General features: G+C 43.4%; 1 protein-coding gene across 2 annotated transcripts in view; it reads right to left on the bottom strand.

Annotated features, from left to right (window-relative positions):
* The window catches only part of LOC146811985 (uncharacterized), a 562,758-nt gene that overhangs the window by 513,148 nt on the left and 27,099 nt on the right, over positions 1–22,511 (bottom strand). For both annotated transcript variants that reach the window (XM_085614545.1, XM_085614544.1), the window contains exons 2-4: positions 18,991–19,030; positions 13,257–13,295; positions 11,949–12,365 (exon numbers count right to left, since the gene is read on the bottom strand). In XM_085614545.1, coding sequence (XP_085470671.1) covers positions 11,949–12,051 — 103 coding nt within the window. In that variant the 5' untranslated portion in view covers positions 12,052–12,365; positions 13,257–13,295; positions 18,991–19,030. The remainder of the gene's footprint in view (positions 1–11,948; positions 12,366–13,256; positions 13,296–18,990; positions 19,031–22,511) is intronic.

The raw sequence follows: 22,511 nt of genomic DNA, 5'->3' as shown, positions 1-22,511 counted from the left end.
GGAGTAGAAGACTGTAAAGATATAACGCCAGGGAACATCTTCAAGAAGTAAGGTATTTATTAATTGAAAGGACGGCACACCATAACAGGAGTGCTCTGTGCGAATAACACAATGGTCACCAACTGTCATAAGCAACTGTCATATAACTGTAATCATGGAACGTCCAGCTGTCAACATTCCAGCTGGCGTAAGCAGTCTCGCGCAAGGGAAGGGTAGCGCGCGGAGGAGGGGAGAAAGGAAAGAGAAGAACATGCAAGGGTTAACAAGTAGCACAACACATCTCCTTTCCTTATGGATTATAGGATAGGAGAAGAAAAGAAAAGACAGATGGAATACAAGCAAGAGATGTAACTATTCGCATACAAAGTCTTTGTATTTGCTGGGTTCTACCAAGCTACGACCAAATTTACTGGTGCTGGCCACCTCTTCCAAAGTGTCTCTTTCCAACACAAGTTCATGTCCAGATGCAGGGCTGCCTCTTGAACCTAAAGAGCTACCCGTCTCACCTGTGGCGAGATCACTCTTCTCATCGCTAAGCTCCAAAGCATCCTGATCTTCCACAGGTGTGGTAATGCTACTAGCGCCATAGGATACCTCTGAGGCACTAGTGCTGAGGTCTCTGAATTCACCAATGGATTCAATGAGATCACGTTCCTGATCATCCCTGGTACTATGCCCAAAAGATGGTGACACTGTGCTATCTCCTTCTCCATCCGAATCGGATGTTTCTTGGCGCAACCATCCGTACTTGTCCAGTACACCCATCTCGTCCTCTGCATCCTTGATCTTCCGTACGTTGGTGTCCGTTTGGACAACCTCCATTCTAGAACAAACGGACAACGCAGAGGCATGCCACACCTTGCCATCGCTGAGGAGCGCAGAGTTACAGAACACTTTTTCTACAATTAACGGCGCTGAAAACCTATTCTGTCCTTTGACAATGTGTCCACTTCTTCTTACTCTCACTCTATCACCCTCTTTGAGCTTGATTTGTTTGCAGTTATGCTTGCTGTCATACTTCACTTTACTCAGATCTTGGGCCTCTTGGATTCTTTTTCTGACGGTTTCCGCTGACCACTCAGATTTCCTCGCTTCCTTGAGCCATCCAATATTGTCTTTTGAGATGGGTGTCCTGCCTCTCATAATCTCAAACGGGCTTATCAAAGTTTTTTCTCCCGGAGTGATCCTGTACCCCCAAATCATTTTGTTAACTTCCTTTCTCCAACATTTGCCATTGTTGTTTGCTAATTGGATAATGCCTTTTATCACCCTATTAAATCTTTCCACGGCCCCATTGCCGGCAGGGTGGTAAACAGAAGTAGTTTTGTGGGTAATACCATTCCTGACAATGAAATTCTTAAAAACCTCTGACGTGAACTGACTTCCGTTATCACTTGCAATAGTTTTTGGTATACCCTCTCTCGTGAATATACCATCCATGAATGTGATAATGTCAAAAGCATCCACCCTCCTGCAGACTTTTATTTCTGGCCACTTTGAAAAGTGATCTACTAAGACCAGTATGTGCACTTGTTCTTCTTGCCATTTTACAGGACCCATTATATCAATTCCTACTCGCTCCCAAGGCATGTTCGGGCACTTCAACGGTTGCAGAGGAGGTCTGAGAGTCGTTTGAGTCTTATCAGAATTCTCACATTGTATACAGTTCCTGACTGCTCTCTCTATTTGGATATCGCACCCAGGCCACCAATACCAATTCTTAATTCTCTGTTTAGTTTTGTTAATGCCTAAGTGACCCTCATGGGAAATGTTGACAATTCTTTCTCTTAATGTGACAAGAGGTATCACTTTACCCTGTCTTAAAACAAGGTTGTTCTCCACAGATAACTCACTTCGTAATTCCCAGAAAGGCCTTAACTCATTTTTCAGATATTTCTTCTTAGGCCATCCAACCACAATGAGTTTACTAACTTCCTTTAGTGTTTCATCCTTAGGATACTCTTTTTTCCAGTCCTCTTCTAGTATGCTAGGGAATTCTTCGTTGATGCTAGCTACGCAGAGTTCTTCTTCCTTCACCCCTTTCTCCTCATTATGCAAAGGTAACCTGCTCAGGAAATCTGCGACTACAATCTTGGTTCCCGGCAAATACTGTACCTCATAATTGTAATCTAATAGTCTTATGGATAATCGTGCTAACCTAGGTGAAGCATTATACAACCCTTTCACAGTAAGCACTTTCATCAATGGTTTGTGGTCACACCGCAAAATAATCGTTTTACCCCAAATGTACTGCCGAAAATGTTCCAGACCCCACACACAAGCTAAGGCTTCCCGCTCGATAACTGAGTATCTCTCCTCTGTGGAAGTTAAAGAGAGGGATGCAAAAGCGATGGTGACTTCCTTACCATTGCTTTCAATTTGTGTGAGGAACGCACCAATTCCCTTTCCGCTGGCATCCGTAGTGACTACACATTCAAGATTAGTGTCAAACCCTTTAAGGGGTGGTGCATCATAAATCTCCTTTCTAAGGCTTTTAAAACTGTCTTCGCAGTCCTGAGACCATTCAAATTTGTTTTTGTTTTTCAAAAGTGTCCTTATGCTATACGTTTTCGTTGAAAAGTTCCTTACAAATTTGGAGTAGTACTCCACCAGTCCCAAAAATGCTCTGAGTTCTTCCTTATTTTGTGGAACTGGAGCATCCTTGATAGCTTTGAGTAGTTCGTTCTTAGGTTTTATTCCCTCTTGTGTAATTTCATGACCTAATTAGGTGACAGTTTTATTACTGAACCTTCATTTCTTATATTCTGCTGTTATGCCATTTTTTCCCAAGATTTTAAGTACCTGCACCAACCTGTTGTCGTGGTCAAACTGATCTTTACCCATAATAAGAATGTCATCCTGGAAGATGAGTAACTTTTTGACCCCTTTGAACATTTCATGCATGAGCCTCTGGAATAACGCCGCTGCCGACGCTAATCGGAAAGGTACTCTTTTGAACCTGAAACAACCGAATGGCGAAACAAAGGTGGTGAGGTGTCTGCTTTCAGGATGCAAAGGTACCTGGTGGTAAGCAGCGGCTAGGTCTATAGTCGAAAATACTGTCATATTCTTTGTGAGAGATAACATCTCATTAGTTCTGGGAAGAGGGTATTGGTCTATAAGTATGTTTTTATTGAGGTCACGCAAATCTATGCACAACCTCAATTTTCCATTGGATCTCCTTGCGACCACCAGAGGTGTGACCCATTCAGAAGACTCTGTAGGTTCGATTATGTCTGCTTCCAGTAGCTTATTAATTTCACTTCTCACCTCCTCCCTTAGTGTCATCGGAATGTGTCTAACCTTGTGCAAGCATGGCACAGCATCCTCTTTAAGTTTTATCTTGTGTTGGAACCCCTTTAGTTTACCAATTTTCTTGTTAAAAACTTTTGGGAACCTGTTAACTAAGTTACTACCAGGTAACACTTCTTGTTGCGTGACTAGCACAGGTTCAGCGCTGTTCGGGTTAAGTGTAATCCCTAGTTTACCCTGGTCCTTCCATCCAAGCACCGAAGGGCCAGTGGCAGCGACATACAACTTGCTGTTAGTTTTTCTCTCCTTAAATGTAAACGTAAGTTCCTTGAAACCCATAAGCTCAATAGGTTCGCCCGTGAACATTTTAAGTGTGATATCTGGTTTTTAGGTCTCGCGAGCCAAAGGCTCGTAAGAGACATTTTATAACTGGGTTTTTCAAAGTGCTGCCGTGGCCTAAAGCTACAGTGCACGTGAACGTGCACGCGCGCAGCCGCCAATCACTGCTGCGCGCGCACCACTCACGTGCTTGCCACACAGCGCTCCCGTCCAAGCGATCGCGATCACTTTTGCTTTGATCGCGATCGCTATTACTTTCGTTTTCGGCCGCGCGGAAACCTCCATTCTAATACTTACTGTGAATAGGCTGAGGCTATCTTGCCATTTCTTTTGAACATGCACTGAGTGTGCATGTGTCTGCAGTCTTTCGCATGCACCAGCCCCCGTTCCTACCATCACCTTACTGCCAGTGCTGCTTGGCCTCTTCCCGCCCAGTTGCTTTCCCCATTCCTATCCCGGGTACTCTGTGGCTCAAAAGAGTGACCTTTCCGTTGCTTCCGAGGGCGCGCGGAAACCTCCATTCTAATACTTACTGTGAATAGGCTGAGGCTATCTTGCCATTTCTTTTGAACATGCACTGAGTGTGCATGTGTCTGCAGTCTTTCGCATGCACCAGCCCCCGTTCCTACCATCACCTTACTGCCAGTGCTGCTTGGCCTCTTCCCGCCCAGTTGCTTTCCCCATTCCTATCCCGGGTACTCTGTGGCTCAAAAGAGTGACCTTTCCGTTGCTTCCGAGGGCTTTGGCACAACATTAAGGCTGGCTGTGAAGTGTCATCCCCTTACTGGAATGTCACCCGTTGCTTAGCACCCTCCCCCCCGAACCCTTTTAAACAAACAATTCATCTTCAGTTGTTAATGTTCAGTTGTGTGATTTATAAAAGAAGCGGTGAAAGATACCATCCTGCGTACGTCCAGTAAGTCACAATGACGCAGGCATCGCTTGATCACTGCGCAGCATTTGTGGTTGTTCTTCTAATGGGCATTTGAACAGCAGCGTTGAGAGCGCAATCACGACTCCAAAATGTGCGTTTGTTAAAGAAACGTCACGTTAAGGTTGATGACTGGCACGCTCACAAAATAACTGTGAAAGAGTTGTAAATTGTAATCTTGCACCATGGACACTGCAGGGCTTAAGCCTTTCACTGAACAGGTCACGCGTCTTTTATTGTATACACGACCCATATTGTAATGCACTACTCGAGTTCAACAAGTCAATTTTGCCATCAAGCCCGGGCAATTGGCATTTGTTTTTCGTTTAACATTTTTTTCACATAAATGTTTCATCTTACACATACGTTTCTTAGAAAGTTTATGGCAGGTATGTAGTGTTATGTGGTAGCTGTGAGAACATTTAATCACTTTCATAGCAAATGTATCATCTTATTCTTTACATGTTCGCATCAACTATCAAAACCCGTTGTAACTGTTCCGGGTTTCTTACCAAGTGAGTTTTCATGTTAGCGGATATTTCATTCACTTTATCTTCAAGTTGTTATTTGCAATGTTACTTTGGTGGTTTCATTGCCAGAGCAGCCCATTTAGGAGCTGGGGAACCTGGTTCGAGTCTCGGCGTGGGCTCACCATCCTGTGATTCTGGCCAAATCAATTTATATGCCTACCAAAAACGACTGTGTAAAGTGACTGGAGCTCATATAAAGCGCTCCAATGAGTTAGCGCTATATGTCAAACTGCTAAATAAATACTTTGAATGGAAATCCCCTTGCTTCTTAGGGGATGGGGTGGTGGGGGTGTCTGGTCTGTCTTTTATGCTTATCATGGTGATGTCTTTCGCATGGGTGTGGCTTATTTATTTAAGCGCGGACGCAAATGTAGGCACATTGCTCGTACTGTTGCAGCAGCACTCCATTCCGGGTCACGTCGCGTTCAGGTAATCCATGTTCACTTTACACATATTAATTTTACGGGCTTGGGACAATCTGGTAACCAAGTATTTTAGATTTGGTTTATGCTTCTGTCATTTTGCTGGTTAGCTGGTGATACGATCTCCACTGCCGTTGCTTTTCAACATTAGTGGGTTTTGACCAACAGCAGCTGGCATTGGTTTTCTAGCACAGAACATGTTGGTGGGTGGTTTAAGTGGTTGCATGGGGGTGCAGCTTAATCAGGGTTTTATTATTGAAGGTTAGTTACTGACAGCGTTTGGTTTATGCAGTTGAGCCTGGACAGATTCTTCTGTTTCCTCCTTCAATAAAAGTGCGCGTTGTAAGTTATGTTACACACGTTTGATGTCTACAACGCACTGGGTTCTGTGGTCACGTTCTTTCGGCTTTTTGAATGGCTGCAGATATGTTGGCCACTTAATCTCCCCTGCACACTGCTTGCGCTATAATCAACAGCTCGGGCCGAGTCAGGTGCATGACACAAACCCATTGAAAACTGCTTTATTCCTTTAACTGTTCAGCAAATGTTCCTTTATCCATCTACGTGTAAGCGTTGGACCTAATTGCTTACCTGGCATGGATGGCATGTCAGTGCACACCAGCTATTGTTGTAACAGCATTATAGCAAATTTGTAATTACATGAACACAGTTTGCAAGAAAGCATTGCCTTTCTCAATAAACATGTCATAACATTTTAGCAGCCTTTCAGTAACTTATATTGCACAACTGCTCACCAAGCTACAACTTAGAACAACAAGCATTGGCATAGCCAATAGGTCTCGCCTTTGGGACCATATAAGTGTTTAGCCATGCAACAGTTACATAACTAAATACTTATAAGGTCCCAAAGGCGAGACCTATTGGCTATGCCAATGCTTGTTCCAAATGCTTCCCTAACTTTGCTTTAAATTTTTCTCTCCACACATCACGATTGATTATCGTGCATGGTGAACCAGAGTCCGCAACAATCTCAATATTAACACCTCCTATTTCAACTAAGCACATGGGTTTCTTCTTATTGCATTTTTCATTTTCCTCACTTTCTGTTACTTCCGTCACATTTAGTACACATAAGTTGTAGTCCGAGTCATCCGAGGAGTTTTGCTTATCCTCCTCCTCATCTTCAACAAATTTTACCTTTTCTTTAATTTTTCTTTTGCAAGCTTTTTGAAAATGACCAATGAGACCGCATTGTGTACATTTGTTATTCCTAGCCGGACACTTCCAGTCATTAGCCAAATGCTTATTGCTACCACAACGGTAACATTTTAATTGATCATACGTTCTACCATTCCCTTTAAATCTTTGTCCTTCCTTCACTTTGTTTTTGTAAGCATTTTTGGTTCCACTTATTTTTGCCACAACGCTTGCTTCTTCAGCTTTACACTTATTCTCATTGATCACTTCTTTTGCACAATGACCCGTCAATTCTGCCTTCTTAACAATATCAATAACTTGTTGAAGGGGTTTCTCTCCTTTAGCCCATAATGCGTCCTGTATGTTGGGATTGGCAGCGCACATTACTATTTGATCCCTAATCAAGTCATCGTGCATGTTTTCAAATTTGTGCCAAGTTCTTTAATGCTGTTACATAGTCATCTATGCTTTCCTCCTTACCTTGTTTCCTTCTGTAAAACTTATACCTGTGTACTGCAACACACACAGTCGGCTTATAATAACCATCTAGGTCCTCCATGGCCTCATCACACACATTTCTCTCTTCGCCTGCTCTCACCTTTTTAATGATATTGTGATACACCTTAAGTCCACCAGCACCTAAAGAGTGTAACAATATTTTTTTCTTTTCTTCCTGTTTGAGTGGTTCATCATCCTTATTAAATGTAGAAATGTAATTACAAAAATATTCCTTCCACTCCTCCCATTGCACTGGTGGTGCCCCTGTACCCTTCAAAAACGCTTCTGGAGGCTGCAAATTGTACCTGTTCCCTGAGGCCATTTTTAAAACTGTGCACTCGAGTATTTATGCTATGGGAAGTCAGTTGCTTGAGCACTTTAAATGTTTCTCCAAGGTTCACCTCAATAGTATCCAAGAGGCAATATTTGGGGTTATTTAATTCACTTCTCACCTGTGTGTTTTAGAAAACGCTTCAATGTCACCAGCAATTTAATAAATATGGCCCGTTTAAATAGTTCAGTTCTCGTGTGAACGACAGACTCCCAAATCCGCTCCGATGTGCTATCGGTAGCTTGGAGTCATTGTTTACAATTCCCTCAAAATGGGTGCACGCACGCTTCCTGTTGCGTGAGAAAAGAATAACGACTAGAACGTCAAGCCTCTCTTCTAAGATGGCGTCGCTACCTTCTGATGTCACTGACGCTCCCACACAACTGCGCCACAGCTTCTGAGGAGAATCCAACGCGTTGCCTTTCTTCACATCGATAAGGTCAGTTCCTTTAAAAAAAATTACTTAGAGTCACCTGTGAGTATTCCGGGAGGCTGCACGGCTCATACTCACGTTGGCAGGGACTCGGTAGTTAATATATTAATATTAACTACTCCGCACTCATTAGCATCACCGGACAGTTGGTTCACCTTCGCCAGTAGTGCTTCTGCCACCAGAGATTTCTTAGCGATTCCGCCGTGCCGTTACAAAACTATTTCCTCTCAATAAAGTCACACTTTAGACTCTTCTACAAGCTAGAGTTATTTCATCACAGTTGACCACGCTGCATTTATCTTATCCGCACTGTAATCATAAGTTCACACGACCGGACAACTTGCCGTTTGTTCAGCTTTCTTTCAAGTCCGATGTAAGACGGTTTCTTGAAATTAAGATAAAGTCTTTTGAGGTTCCGTCAATACTTCTTAGACTTCAAATAAATTCTCAAGGTCGTGGGTTCTTCTGTGTGCCGTCCGAGTACCTCGTCGCCATAAATGTAAAGATATAACGCCAGGGAACAACTTCAAGAAGTAAGGTATTTATTAATTGAAAAGACGGCACACCATAACAGGAGTGCTCTGTGCGAATATCACAATGGTCACCAACTGTCATAAGCAACTGTCATATAACTGTAATCATGGAACATCCAGCTGTCAACATTCCAGCTGGCGTAAGCAGTCCCGCGCAAGGGAAGGGTAGCGCGCGGAGGAGGGGAGAAAGGAAAGAGAAGAACATGCAAGGGTTAACAAGTAGCACAACAAAGACCCATGCCAGAATGCGGCGTTACTCCATTCACCTCTACTTTCTTTGCAATAATTGTGTTTTTTAGCATTGTTCGGTTCAGTTACCCAGCCACCCCTTCACTTCATTTCTCACCATGTGGCAGTGGCATTCTAAAGATTTGTGGATTTCTGGGCAAGATATATTTTGGGCCCCCTGTTAGGAACAACGTTGAATTAATATCCCTTTTTGGCACATTGAAGCCCTCGTGGTACCAAAGATGTTTTGAATGATCTGTTAAACCTTCAGAAACTGGGGTACGCAAAAATAGCTGAGAGCTCAAGCTGCCCATTGCCTGGCAGCAAACAGTACCAAAAGAAAGATTGATTTAGCATTGATAAATCCTTTCCTTTTTGAGTTTGGATCTAGAATATTTTACTTACATCAATATCATTTTATGTGGAATTATGTTTCTAACCAACTTGTTTTTCCCATTGTAGGAAAAATATGCCAAGGATGACTTGAAAGGTGTTTAGTGGACTGCTGGATAAAATAAAATGAAGACATAGGCACATAGTGCTTGAAATTGTAGTTTTAGTTACCAAATATTTGTAATCACAAATATATCACCCGTAACTACTTGTGTTCTTGCTGCAACAGTGAAAATCAAAGCTCTGCTGTGAGGATTTTCACCATTCTATTTGTTAAAATCAATTAACTTTGCTCCTAATTTCTCCTCCCCTGACTTGTCCCTCTCCTCTTCTTTATATGCAAGCACTTCTCCAGCCATATAATTTACTTGTGACCCGGCTGAGTAAAAAGCATGGGATGGGGCGAGTTAAAGGAGATGGAGAGAGACATCAAGAGAACAATATCGAGAAAAGAAGAAGGAAAAAGAGGCAAAGCTCGAGATGATGATGTAGCAAGATATGGGCAGTAGGAAGAGAACTAACATCAATCTAGAGATGTTAGGTAGCTAGAAAGCGAGAGAAAGAGAGGTAGAAAGGAGAAGATGTAGGAAGTGAAAAAGAGGTAGTGAAATAGGTATGGCTTTAGAGTGCGATGGTGAGCTAGAGCAAAATAGAAATAGAGAGAAGGCAATCTAAAGAGAAGCAAAGAAGAACACCACTCCATGTGGTGAGGTAGAGAGAGAGAGAGAAAATGTAGAAAAAAAGGTGAATTAGACAGAGTTAATTCAGCAAGAGATCGACAGATACACTTGAGGAAAAAGAAAGACATGCAAGTTAGACTCAAAATGAGAAGATGTATGGAGAAACAGGTCAAGTATAGGCAGCAGTGGGGAAAAGGGCAAAGCAGAGAAAGGGGTGAAGGGTTGAAAGAGAAATGTGAGGTATTGCAAAAAGAGGAGGTTGAGAGACATAGCTGACCTAGAGAGAAAAAGGTGAGGTTTATACAGATGCATAGTGTTGTCGGAGGAGGTGAGGGTGAGATGCCTACAAAGAAAGAGGTTTGAGGAGAAAGCTGAGGTGTGAGGGGTGGGTACAAACTGAGATGGTCCAGAGATAGATATGTGTTTTTGTGATAGAGAAGGAGAGAGAAAGGAGTTAATCATGGAGAAAAAGGGTAAATGTAGAGAAACAGCGATAGCCAGAAAGGAGACAGATTTTAGAGAGGTGAAGAAAATGAACTAGAGGTAGAATGAGAGAAAGGGATGGTGGAGAGGTGAGGTAGTGAACTAATGGTGAGATAAATTGGGAGGCTAGGTAGGAAGAGAGCAGTCAAGTAAAGAGAGGTCAGGTAGTGAGGGAAATGTGAGATAGGATGAGAAATGAAATAGAGAGATGAGGGGGAGTAGTGCGGTAGAGAAGGGGCTTAGAGAGAGGTATAGAGGTAAGGTAGTAGAGACATGGAGAGGGTGAGGAGAAAATAGACATACAGTTGTGTGAGTGAAGCAGATAGATAATACAGGGATGTAAGATAGAAAAGAGCAATGAGATATACCGAGAAGCCTGAGGTAATGAGATTCAAGGCAGGGAAAATGTAATGATAGTGATAGATATAGATGTATGCAGAGAGTGCTATAAAGAGGGATGAGAGAGAGGTAGAGAAAGATGAAGTTTATTGAGGTATATTGGGTGTATTGACAGAGACGTGAGGTAGACAAAGTTGAGGTAGAGAGAGGTGAGATAGAGAAAAGAGATGAAGGTACATAGAGAAGTAGAGATGGGGAGAGAAGTTACAAGAGAAGATTATGGGACAAGAGGTGGGGTGAAGTAAGGAGAGAAATGACACAGAAAGATTATTTTTCAATGTAATTGCCAATAACTGCCTGGGAGTGTGAGGGTTAACGCCGAACAAGCCAAGCATGCACACTAAGGGACAGATTTATTACTTTTAGCATGACTCACTGCAGCAGCCAAGCTTGCTGTGCTGCATTGTGCAAGGGGGAGGAAGCAGCCCAGAGAATATTTATTTTTTTAAATGGCTGATCCTGTTCATTACCCCTGCCATGGCTGCACAGGCTGTCTAGCATAGGATTTGTACCAGAAGCATACCATGCCAGTACAAAATCCTAGGCCTAGGCGAATTCTTAAACATTTCACACATTTTATGTGCACTGTATAGTGCAGCACTCATGAAATGTGTGTATTATTCGGTGAAATTAATACATTTATCCATTATGCACTTGCTTCAGGGAGATTTTAATTGTTTATGGATAGCCCAGCCTGTTATCATGGTCAGATCGGGCTTTGCATCAAAAACGTGGCTGTGCTAATCTGCCCCAAGTTACACCCACCGAAAGTCCGCTTGACTTAAAGTAAACCAAAAGCAGTTGAAATTAGACCAAAGCAGCCTAATGCATCTCTTCCGTGAGAAATGGTCACCTTTCCAGCGCAAAAGTACATAGGGGCTTATTCACAAGCCTCTTGCGCCGCCGTTGCGTCCCCTTTTACCATGTTAAAAGTGACGTAAGAGTGGCGCAAGGGGCTTATAAATAAACCTTATACTCTTTTAAGAGTTTGCACTGCTTTGCGCTACTTTTTGTATCTTTGCCTCAGCACAAAACCTTCGCAAATATGGTCCGAAGTTTCTGTGGAGCATGCGCAGCTGCAAATTAGACAAATGAGCTGTTTTTTATGAGCAACGTTAGCACAGCAGGAATTTAGATGACATTTGGTAGAGGTTTTTCTTTGGCGGGGATTTTCGTTCCATGCTTAAATAATTCTACACCAGAAAGAAAACAGACCTCAGGGTAATATTACCTGCCATAAAACGGGATAAAAGTGTAATATCCCACCCTTATCATCCCCCCCCCCCCCCCCACCAAAAAAAATCCAAAGCCTCCCGTGCTTTGTGCAAGGTCACTTACTAGGCCAGCAGTTCATACAGACCAGCAGCAGTGCCACCAAGGACAGGGCCCAGCCTCCGCTGATCCACACGACAGGGGTCACAGCCACCCCTGCCCAGCTCATTGGTCAACTCCCAGGACGCTCTGTGCCAGAAGATGCTCTGTGTTCTGCAGCTGTCCCCAGAAGATGTTCCTTGTGTGTTAATTGGATGCTTCCGTTCAAGGGACCTCTGCTGTTCCCCTAACTTGTCCTCAGCAGGATCTTTCAATAGTTTTCTGCAGAGCTCTGTTGCTGTCTTCTGTGGCTTGCTACTATGAAGTCTTGAGCCAGTAGTCCAGAGCGTGCTGTGCCTGCCTCTTGTGACTGCGCTCTGTAGGCGGTTAACCACAAAGTAAACTGCTGTCTCCTGAGGAAAACAATGTTATCCCCTCACGTTCCTGAGAAAGAAAGCACAGCAAAATGTGAAACAGCAAGTGTGAGAGCAGTTAAATGAGAAGGGAACTGGAATGAGGGCTATCACAAGACTGCTCGATGATGGTGAAGGTTTAGGAACTCTTCAAGTACCCCCCTGGTGCAGATACGACAAGTGTTGCATCTAGGAATTTACTCAGCATTAAAGTGACCCAGAGATTCACAAAAAAACCTGGGGGCATATTATCAAGACAGGCGATAAATTATTGCCGCTTTAGCGGCAGAAAACTGCAGCTAAAACGGCGATAATGGGCTTGATAATATGCTCTATGGAATTCCAATTGAAACCCATGTTAGATGTGAAGGACATCTAATCTGAGCTTCAATTGGAATTCCATAGAGCATATATTATGAAGCCCATTATCGCAGTTTTAGCGGCAATAATTTTAACGCCTGTCTTGATAATATGCCACCTGGAGTTTAAACATGCCCACTATGATGTCAAAATACATGCAGGAACACATTGGCTAACTAAACGCGGGTGTATGGTTTGATAGGATACCACCACTAAAATTGAAAGACTCATCCATGAGTGAATACACAACACCTCAATTCTGCTTTTAGACTGCGCTCTCCATTTGTTCAACATACAAACACCAAAGACCCACTTAGGGCCCTCCAGTTCCTGTTCACATGTGAATGACGTGGACACTGGCTGCATCGCAAATCATACATCTATCAGATATGACTTTGAAACCAATTATAGAGTGGACCTATAGTCAAATCCTGCTAATCTGAAACCTACCTAGGCGAGCGCCAGTAAGTGTTTCTATTTATTTTTTTAGTTCATTTTACCTATCCCGTCGTCTGTCGACTTACGCCCTTATCCCTGCCCGCCCCTGCCGCACCGCTCTTACCTGTGCCGGCCGCACCTGTTGGGAGGTAATCTGATGACACTAGAAAGGAAAAAGAGAAATTGGGATGATGAAAATAGGGCAAAAACAAATAATGGAACCAAGCATGTGCATATACTGCTGCGGAAATGTTTACAAGTTTTCAGGCTATGAACTCCAACGAGTTTCAGCCTTTTGGGTCCAAAGATTATTCATCAGAAATAACATAACTTTATATATCATCCTTCCTTCCATTAAAAAAGATCAATATCCAGATGTTTGTTGCCGGAGTGTCAAAGTAAACATGGATTCCCAAAGATCAGATTCTGATTCTTGATTTTCTTGATTCTTTCTGAATTATCTTGTCTCGTCAGAAATTCTCTCCATTACTTTGTACTAAATACAACATAAAACAGCCAATGATAGAATGGGAATTTGCTCAGACAGAGTGATGTATGCCTGTGTGTATTGAAAGAGGGCAGCATGTGTAGTTACTTAGGGCCATATGTAGGTAGCATACAAGTTACCACTTCTTAAATACCGAACTTTACCGATTCGGTATTTAAGAAGTGGTAACTCGTATGTAGGTAATCATTCGGTAAATATTACCGAATCGGAGAAATTCGGTAATTACCGAATCGGTATTTACCGATTCGGTAATGAGGCATACCTTCCCATTGATTCCTATGGGCCTGGAGGCCCATAGGAATCAATGGGAAGGTATGCCTCATTACCGAATTGGTAAATACCGATTCGGTAATGGGGGGAGCACATTCAAGGGTGGCAGGGTGTCACATTGACACCCTGTTGCACCCCTGATTCCTGCATGTGTGCACATGTGGCGCACATACATGCCCTAAGGGCATGTATGTCTGCCACATGGCACTGTTAGTGCAGCAAAATATTGCTTTTTGCAATGAATTCGGTATTTAGCACCAACATATATTTGGTGCTAAATACCGAATTATTTTCCCTACACATCACTCATTTGAGTGTCACCTACATCTCATTTCAGGATTCGGTATTTACCGAATCGGTAAAATTACCGATTCGGTAATTTTACCGATTCGGTAAATTACCGAATCCTGAAATGTTCCCCCTACATAGCACAAGCCTAAATACCGGTCGGTAACGGGATATTTACCGAAAATCGGCCGTTACCGACCGGTATTAGGCTACCTACATATGGCCCTTAGTGTGTAGAGATTAGATTATAGTGAGGATACCAAAAATCCATTTACATCAGTATCAACATCCTCTACCTAGCCCCAAAATTAGAGCAGGTGGACACTTTTAAACATGTAAATCAGACAATCTTCTCACTATAAAAATCCCAGCCAGCACTGGCATATGTATTTAGTCAAGAGAAAGGAAGAAAAAATCATTAGACAAGCTAAGGAGATTATGCAAATACATGTATTTTTGCCAGTCCTAACATCTCCCTAACTCTAAAGCACAGTCAAATGTTCCCCTTGTTCTTTTTTGCTTTCAATAAAAGAAGACTTTTAAGGAGGTCTGGTCTAATCATAATTCCCTGTAATCCAGAAACTGAGGGGGTAGTGGTGCTTGCTTTATCTGGGCATGATTATAGAACCAGCTAATGTACTGCAGCGTGGTACTGCGAGGACTTGTATATGACTCTAGGGTGACATCTGGTAATGCCGCTGCGCCAATGCACCTATGTGAAAGGACTCTTCAAGGACTTGAGAGAAACCTTTCATATGAAGTGGTGCTGCACCATTCTGCGAGGACATTTCTATATTTTCCACATTACATTTAGCATAGTTGATTGGCTATAACCTATAGTCTCTCTCAGGCATCACTACTACCTGTGTGACAAGAACCACAGCTTCAACAGATAAAAGTCTGCGTACTGTACAGAGTTCTAAGTACTAATGACTGGTAACAACTATGAATTTTAGGGAGCTGTCTTAAGCTTCTAATAGAACATATGTAAGGTGCACTCATATCTGTGAAAATGACTGTCACCATCATAACCAGTGTAGGCATATGCACTTAGCCAATAGAAACAAAACAAAAATTATAAGACTTCCAAAATCAAATATGCACATGTTAGAGTTCAGTCCACTATATTACCTACAGTGCTCAAAAGGGCAGCCCAGTTTTCAATTGTTCCATTGTTTTGCTCCCCTTTCAACAAAAGGAGCCACTCAAGGTTGTTGTATTCATAATTCTCTGGCATCCTGAAATTGAGATGACCGTGTTGTTCCATCTAAGTTGAGAAGCCTATTCGACCTCTTGGTTTAAAGGATCACTGCCTGGTTGTTAGACTTGGCCCTTTTGGCAGGTTTATCCCAAAACCTTTTGCCTCCTATTTTCTGACCCTGTTTTGTTGGCTATAGGATTCTGGGAACTTTACCACTGCTAACCAGTGCTAAAGTGCATATGCCCTCTGTATAAATTGTGAATATAATTGGTTAACATTGACTGGCATATTTGATTTACTGGTATGTCCCTAGTAAAGTGCACTGAGTGTGCCAGGGCCTGTAAATCAAATGCTACTGGTGGGCTTGAAGCACTGGCTGTGCCACCCGCATGAGTAGCCCTGTAAATGTGTCTCAGCCCTCCACTGCAGTGTCTGTGCATGCAGTTTTAAACTACCATGTTGACCTGGCAAGTTCGCCCACTAGCCAGGCCCAAATCTTCCCTTTACTTACAAGATAGCACCAGTCAGGTAGGCCGAAGGTAACACTATGGGCAGGGTGCAGTGTATGTGAAAGGTAGGACATGTACTGGTGTGTTTTGCATGAACCTCCTAGTGAAATACTATGTATTTCATTTTTCATTATTGAAAGACTGTCTGTTCCATAGGCTATCACTGGAGCAGCACCGTACCATTTTACATGTGTAACTTTCAATTGAGACAAGATAGATAAATGGAGTTCAGCCTCTCTGAACTAAGAATTTAATAACACACCTTTTAGTAAAGGTGGTTTTTAAATTGTGTATTTGAAAATGCCACTTTTAGGTAGTGGTAATTTTCTTACTTGACCATTCTGAGGGCCTCTGCATGTTTGTGTACTGAGTGTCTGGTTTTTGAGTGACAGGAGCTGCAGATGGGCATTCACTCTAGACAGTCACTAGGAAGGTTGAGCTGTGTGCTGTTTTTCCTAGGTGACTCATCACTGGGCTGAATAGACCTTGTCTGCATTTAAAGTGGTGGGAGAAGTTTCTCTAGCTCCTGAATAGACTGTGTCTCCTTTATACAGTGCTGTCTTGACCACCTGAGGTCATGCTGGACAAGGGAGGACAGAGCTGGTTTAGACTGAGTTCAGAGACTCTGCCACAAATAGAATAATGACAAAATGGGGTATAAGTATGATACCTTAAACCCCAGGACTTTAGATTACTTCAGGAAACAAGAGGACCCTGCAAAGAAGAAGAGCTGTTTGAGGAGCGCTGCCTCTTCTGTGTGAGGGGTTGGTTGGCCTGCAGTTGCTGCTTCTGTCTGTGGTGGAGGAAAAGGACTGACTCTTTTTACCTTGCTGTGGTATCCTGCTTGTGAAGAATCTCCAAGGGCTTGTGTGTCCTTGCCTCCTGTTGGAAGTCTCAGAGAGATAAAAGACTTTGCCAGATCCTTGCTGGATGTCAAAGTAAATCTGCTAAATCTAAAAGAAGGGCTGAAAAGCTATGCTAGGAGCTCTGCCACTGATGTGTGGGGGGTTGGAAGGCCTGCAGTTACTACTCCTGTCTGAAGCAGTAGAAAGGACTATACTGTTCTTTCACCACTTTGCAAAACAGCATGTGGTGAGTGCTGTATTTTTCATCTAAAGAAAGATGATTTCCTTCCTGGTGCTTTACGCTTATTTGAAGCTCCCTGTGCTTTACTTGTGTGGGAGCTTTCCTGGAGTTTCCTTTCGTGGAAACCTCTAGTGTGTCGCTGTAGCCCGCTTGCAGAACCATGTGCCAGATTCTAGGCTGAACCCCCACCCACTAGGAAAGGGGCCTGAGGGCAGAGAAGGTTTCTGGTGTGCAGTGCAGCTGCTCGTTAGCGGAGCCATGACAAAGAAAAGCCCCCAGCATTGCCAGGCGACCAACGCGGCCACCCAGAGTCCCGGCAGTTGCTCAGCAACCACAATGGAAAGGCGAAGTAGCTGTTGCGCAGTCAGCGCTTGCCCAAGTAAGGGAGCTGGCACTGCTGAGATGAGTCCCTGGTGCAAGACGGTGTAGGGTGCTCCCCGTGCGGTGTAGGGCGCTCCCCGTGTGACTGGAAAGAAGCTCTGCATGCATCGCGCCCAGCCACACAGAACCAGCATGCCAACATACCGATGACCTGAGCGGCGCCTTCTGCCTTCTGCCTGTGAGACCATGATGGAGCTCCCCGTGCGGCAAGTGTGTATCCGTTGGGAAACTGTTTTCATTTAGCCGCATTTGATGTGAGACACGGGCCGGCGACCCCAATCACCCAAATCAGCACCCACGCACTGGGACGCTGTGCTTGGGGATGTTTGCACATGGTGCTAATCACAACGTGGTGATCCTGGCATTTTTCTTCCCCGCAATTCGTGCTTAACAATTGTGATATATGCTATTACTTCCATTTGCTGAAACCAGTAGAACACGTTTCCTCGTAGCAGGATCAACCTGCAATGTGCTGTAAGTGTCATGAGAAGTGGTTATTTACCTATGCAGCCTATCAGTAATTACTGTGATAGTTTCTCTGTTATGACTCTGACACTTGCTAATTGGCAAACCGCTTGTGATTGACATCTGCAGCCTATCAGTATTTACTGTGATGATTTAACTGTTATGTTTATGAGTATTGTCTGGTTTGCAAACTGATGGTGTGTTATGTGATTGTGCTCTAATGTGTTTTATATACAATATATGGGATATTTTTATATAACCTTTTGTGGAGTCTCTTTTGTGGTGTGTCTAGTGTGTCACTGTTGTGTTCATGTGTTGCGCAAACGCTTCACACATTGCCTCTGTGATAAGCCTGACTGCTCTGCCAAGCTACCAAGGGGGTGAGCAGAGTTTATCTTGGTTGTGTAACTCCTTTACCCTGACTAGAGTGGTAGGTTATGCCTCGTTTAGGTGCATACTCTAGCCAACCAGAAACCCCATTTCTAACACTGGTATCATAAGGACTTTTGTCTGACTCAAATGGGACATCTAGTAATGGTCTCTGAAAGTACAGTACATGCAAGTTTTGCATGAGTCTAAAATCCTCCCATTTCCCAACGATACAATCAAATTTATCGGTCATCTACCCTGATGAGATTGTGCAAGAACTGAAGGTAGGTGAGCATCAGGCCACAGGTATAAATCCACATATTTCAAGCAGGATCTGTGAGGTTTCAGGTCATGGCATACTCAGACACGTTTTGAAACAGTTCTGTGGGTTACAATAAGCTGGCATGACATTTTCTATGAAATATGTGCTGATGACAAGCTCTTTGGTTTAACTATTCATTGAATTTCAGTGCATTAGTCAAGGTGCACTCCCTTCTTAAGTCCTTCAAAAACAGGTGCTTTTACTGTGCTAATGCATGCAACAATCTATGCTTGCATTAGCTTGTTAAAGCCTGCCTATTTACTTTGCCTGTGCTTCTTTAATTTTGGCATTAGGTTTGTTCTGCATCTTCACCAGCTTTGCATTATTGCCTACCGCTGAGTCGTCAATGCAGCAAACGCAAGGTAAGTGGTTTTATTAATTGTTTTATTTCATTTTACCTATCCTGTCGTCTGTCGACTTCCCCGCTCACCCCGCCTACCCCTGCCCCACAGCTCTTACCTGTGCTGGCTGCACCAGTTGGGAGGTAATCTGATGTGCACTAGAAAGGAAAAAGAGAAATAGGAATGATGAAAATAGGGCAAAAACAACGAATGAAGCTAATAAAAAAAGTCATTATGAGAGAGAAAGTTAAGAAAGAAAAAGTAAGAATGAGATGCAAAAGATGAATAAATAGAGGAAAGAAAGAACAGGAGAAGAAAGGAAGAAATGAATTTAAAAGAAGTAAGGTAGAAAAGGTAAAAGTTGGCATGGCAAGATGATGGGAAAGGTGAAAGAATTTATGAATGGAAGTCTGAAAGGATGGATGTAAAAGTGAAAGGATCAATGGGTATAAGAGTGAATGTATGTAAGGATGAAAAATAGACAAGTTGCAATGCGTGAAACGGATGGGTGAAAGAATAAGTAGATGATATCTAGATGTATTGATGTGTGGATGGGTGAAAGGATAGAGGTATATATGAAAAGCAGGATGGAAATGGACAGATAAATGGGTGAATAGATACAAGGGCGAAAGAATGCATAGATGAGTGGAAGGAGGGTGAAAAAGTGAAGGGCACTCCCATAGACAGGGTCAATTAGCTTGCTTTGCATGGTCAGTTTGATTAGATATATAGCTCAAGTGGAGGGTATTTTCATTTTCTGACTACTTCCTTGGACACTTTACTCTGGAAGGAGTTTTCCAAACACATGAGGGCAACTTTGTACGAACATCTGTGGATCAGATAGGGGCACTTGAATTGCATTCCGTCTTTTACATGAAGCAATCTAACTGTGAAAAATTGGATTGCTGGTTGAGGGGGTGATCTCCTACTTAAGCAGCAACCTCAACCCTTGTCGGGGTAAAGTCACAAGCAAACCCAAAATTAACCTATGCTCAACCCTCTGACAGCTTGCTTGGCACAAAGCAGTCAGGCCTAAAGAGGCAATGTATAAAGTATTTAGGCAGCACTTTAAACAATAATAAAGTGAAACACAACGCAAGAAAACTGCAACATCAATTTCAGAAAATAGAGAAATAATTTAAGATCAAAGTGACATAATGCTGTTTTAACAAATTTTACGTGAAAAAAGCACAAAAAATCAGAAAGCGCCAATGGTGATTATTTGGTTCTGATGAACAAAGTACCTTAAATCATAGTTGCGGAGTGATGCAGAGTCCTGTGTCAAGGATGTGTTGGGCAGCAGTGGTTCCAAGGAGGTGCAAGGCTGTGATGCACGGTCCTGCATTGTGGTCAAATATGCGGTAGCCGAGGGCCTTGTGATGTGAAGGCCTGCATCAAGGATGCGTGGTGCAGTGGTTCTAAGGGGGAGTTTTGCAAGGCGTTGTGTCGTGCTACATCAGCTCTGAGGCGGACACAGCTAAGCCGGCAGAGCTTCATGAGGCTTGCTAACAAGGGTCCAGGACTGGGTTGGACAGGGCAGGACACACAACTGGTAGAGCCCTAGTGCTGGGTACAAGGTTGTTGGAGCCTGTTCTGTCCCTGTAGCTCTGATCAGGAGGTCAGTCAGCTATCCCTTGGAGTCACTCCGGTGGTCATGGGTTGAAGATGTAGGTCCAGTCATTCTCACTCAGTTAGGAGTGCAGCAGGGCAGCAGGTTTCCACCCACAGAGGTGTTTGGAATTTCCTGCCTCCCTGTCCTGTCCCTAGATTGTCTGGGGTCACAAGAGACTAGTGTAGAAACACTTTGTGAGTGCACTCTTCAAATGTGGTAGGTGACAACTCCTCCTACTCATCAAGTTAGAGATGGACCATCCTGCCAACACCTATACTTCTTTCTCTCACTGTATGGGAGAAATACACAAAGGCCAAGTGCCAGCTACACCTAATCATGTGTCCCAAAAAACAGACTGTAGACACCAAATGGTTAGGAAAAGAAAATGCCAACTTTCTAAAAGTAGCATTTTCAGAATTGTGACTTCAAATCCAACTTTACCATTAATAAGGATTTTAAATTACAATTATTTAGACACCAAACTCGAATTGCCTACCTGCTTCCAATTGAAAGTTGTTACTTATCAAATTTATTAAGTTAACGCAATGTTGTCCTGTGGGAGAGGTAGCCTTGCAGTAGTGGAAAACAAATGTAATAGGTTTTCATTACCATGAATTGTAAAAGATAGAAGAACATGTCTAACCTTTTAAATAAACACTGCACCCCACTCTATGGGCTGTTTAGGGCCTACCTCAGGGGAGAATTAAACATATTATAAGGAAGGTTTAGGACTGGCACAATGTTTATTATACCAGGTCGGATCAGCAATCTAAAACCGCACACACACGCTGCAATGACAGACCCAAGATATGTATAAAGGGCTACCTAAATGGGTGGCACAATGATTACTTCAGGCCCACCAGTAGCATTTAATTTACAGGCCCTGGGTACATGTAGTACCACTTTACTAGGGATTTACAAGCAAATTAAATATGCCAATTGGGTGTAAGCAAATCTTACCATGTTTACAGGAGAGAGCACAAGCATTTTAGCACTGGTTAGCAATGGTAAATTGTGCAGAGTCCTAAAGTGAGCAAATGTGAGTTCAGAAAACAACAGGTGAAGGCAAACATTTTGGGGATGACCCTGCAAAACGGGCCAAGTCCAACAGCAACCAGGTGTAAACTAAAGGGCTATAGCCGTATAGGCACTCGGAAGCTGATATTATGTGATGAGAGCTGTTGGACTTGGCCCTTTCCGCAGGTTCATCCCTAAACTTTTTGCCTTTCTCCCCGCCTTATTTCTGACATGGTGTTTGTGGTTTTAGGCCTCTGGGCACTTTAGCACTGCTGTCCAGTGTAAAGTGCGTGCGCTCTCTGTGTACATTTGGTAAGGTTGGCCTGCCCTCCCATAGGAATGCATTGGGGATTCCCTGATCAGCGTGTCAGTGGTAATTCCTGATATTAGAGGCGCAGCTTGGTCAAGTTTAGTACATTTGGAATTGTAATAATAAATGCTGCGCAATGGTGCGCGCAGATTTATTATGATTTTTTTAGAAATGCCACTTTTAGAAGTTGGCATTTATGTGTGCTATGTGTCTGCCTGCCTGATGTGAATTGCATGTCTGGCTTGTGAGTGACAGGGGCTGGAGGTGTGTGTGGCTCCAGGAGGGGTAGGGTGAGTTAGCGCTAGGTTAAATGGGACATCTGCATTGGGAGTAGTGGGAGGAGTAATCCCCTGACCCTGAATAGGACTGTGTCCAGCCTGTACAATGCTGGCTCCACCCCCTGTGGTGTGTCTGATCACCTAGCCCCCACCTGACAAAAGGGAAGAGGAGCTTGGTAAACAAAGTGCTCCAATTCCCCCCTGAACCAGTTGCATCTGGTTCCCCCAAGCCCTGCACTGCCAACAAAGAGATTGTGTGGTATAAATGTGCTGTTCTGTGCTTGTTCCTGAACCTGTGGGGACGTGCTGCTGTCGGGGCCCAGGAGGAACCGCAATGAGGGCTTGCCTCCCTGGGCCCAGCATGGCCCCCTTGATCTCCAGGGACTTGTTGGGCCTTCTGGCGCCTCATGAGTGCTGTGCTT

Source organism: Triturus cristatus, chromosome 7 (assembly GCF_964204655.1).
Source record: "Triturus cristatus chromosome 7, aTriCri1.1, whole genome shotgun sequence".
Lineage (NCBI taxonomy): Eukaryota > Metazoa > Chordata > Amphibia > Caudata > Salamandridae > Triturus > Triturus cristatus.
Note: the sequence above shows the minus strand (reverse complement) of the source record. Positions and strands in the feature narration are given on the sequence as shown.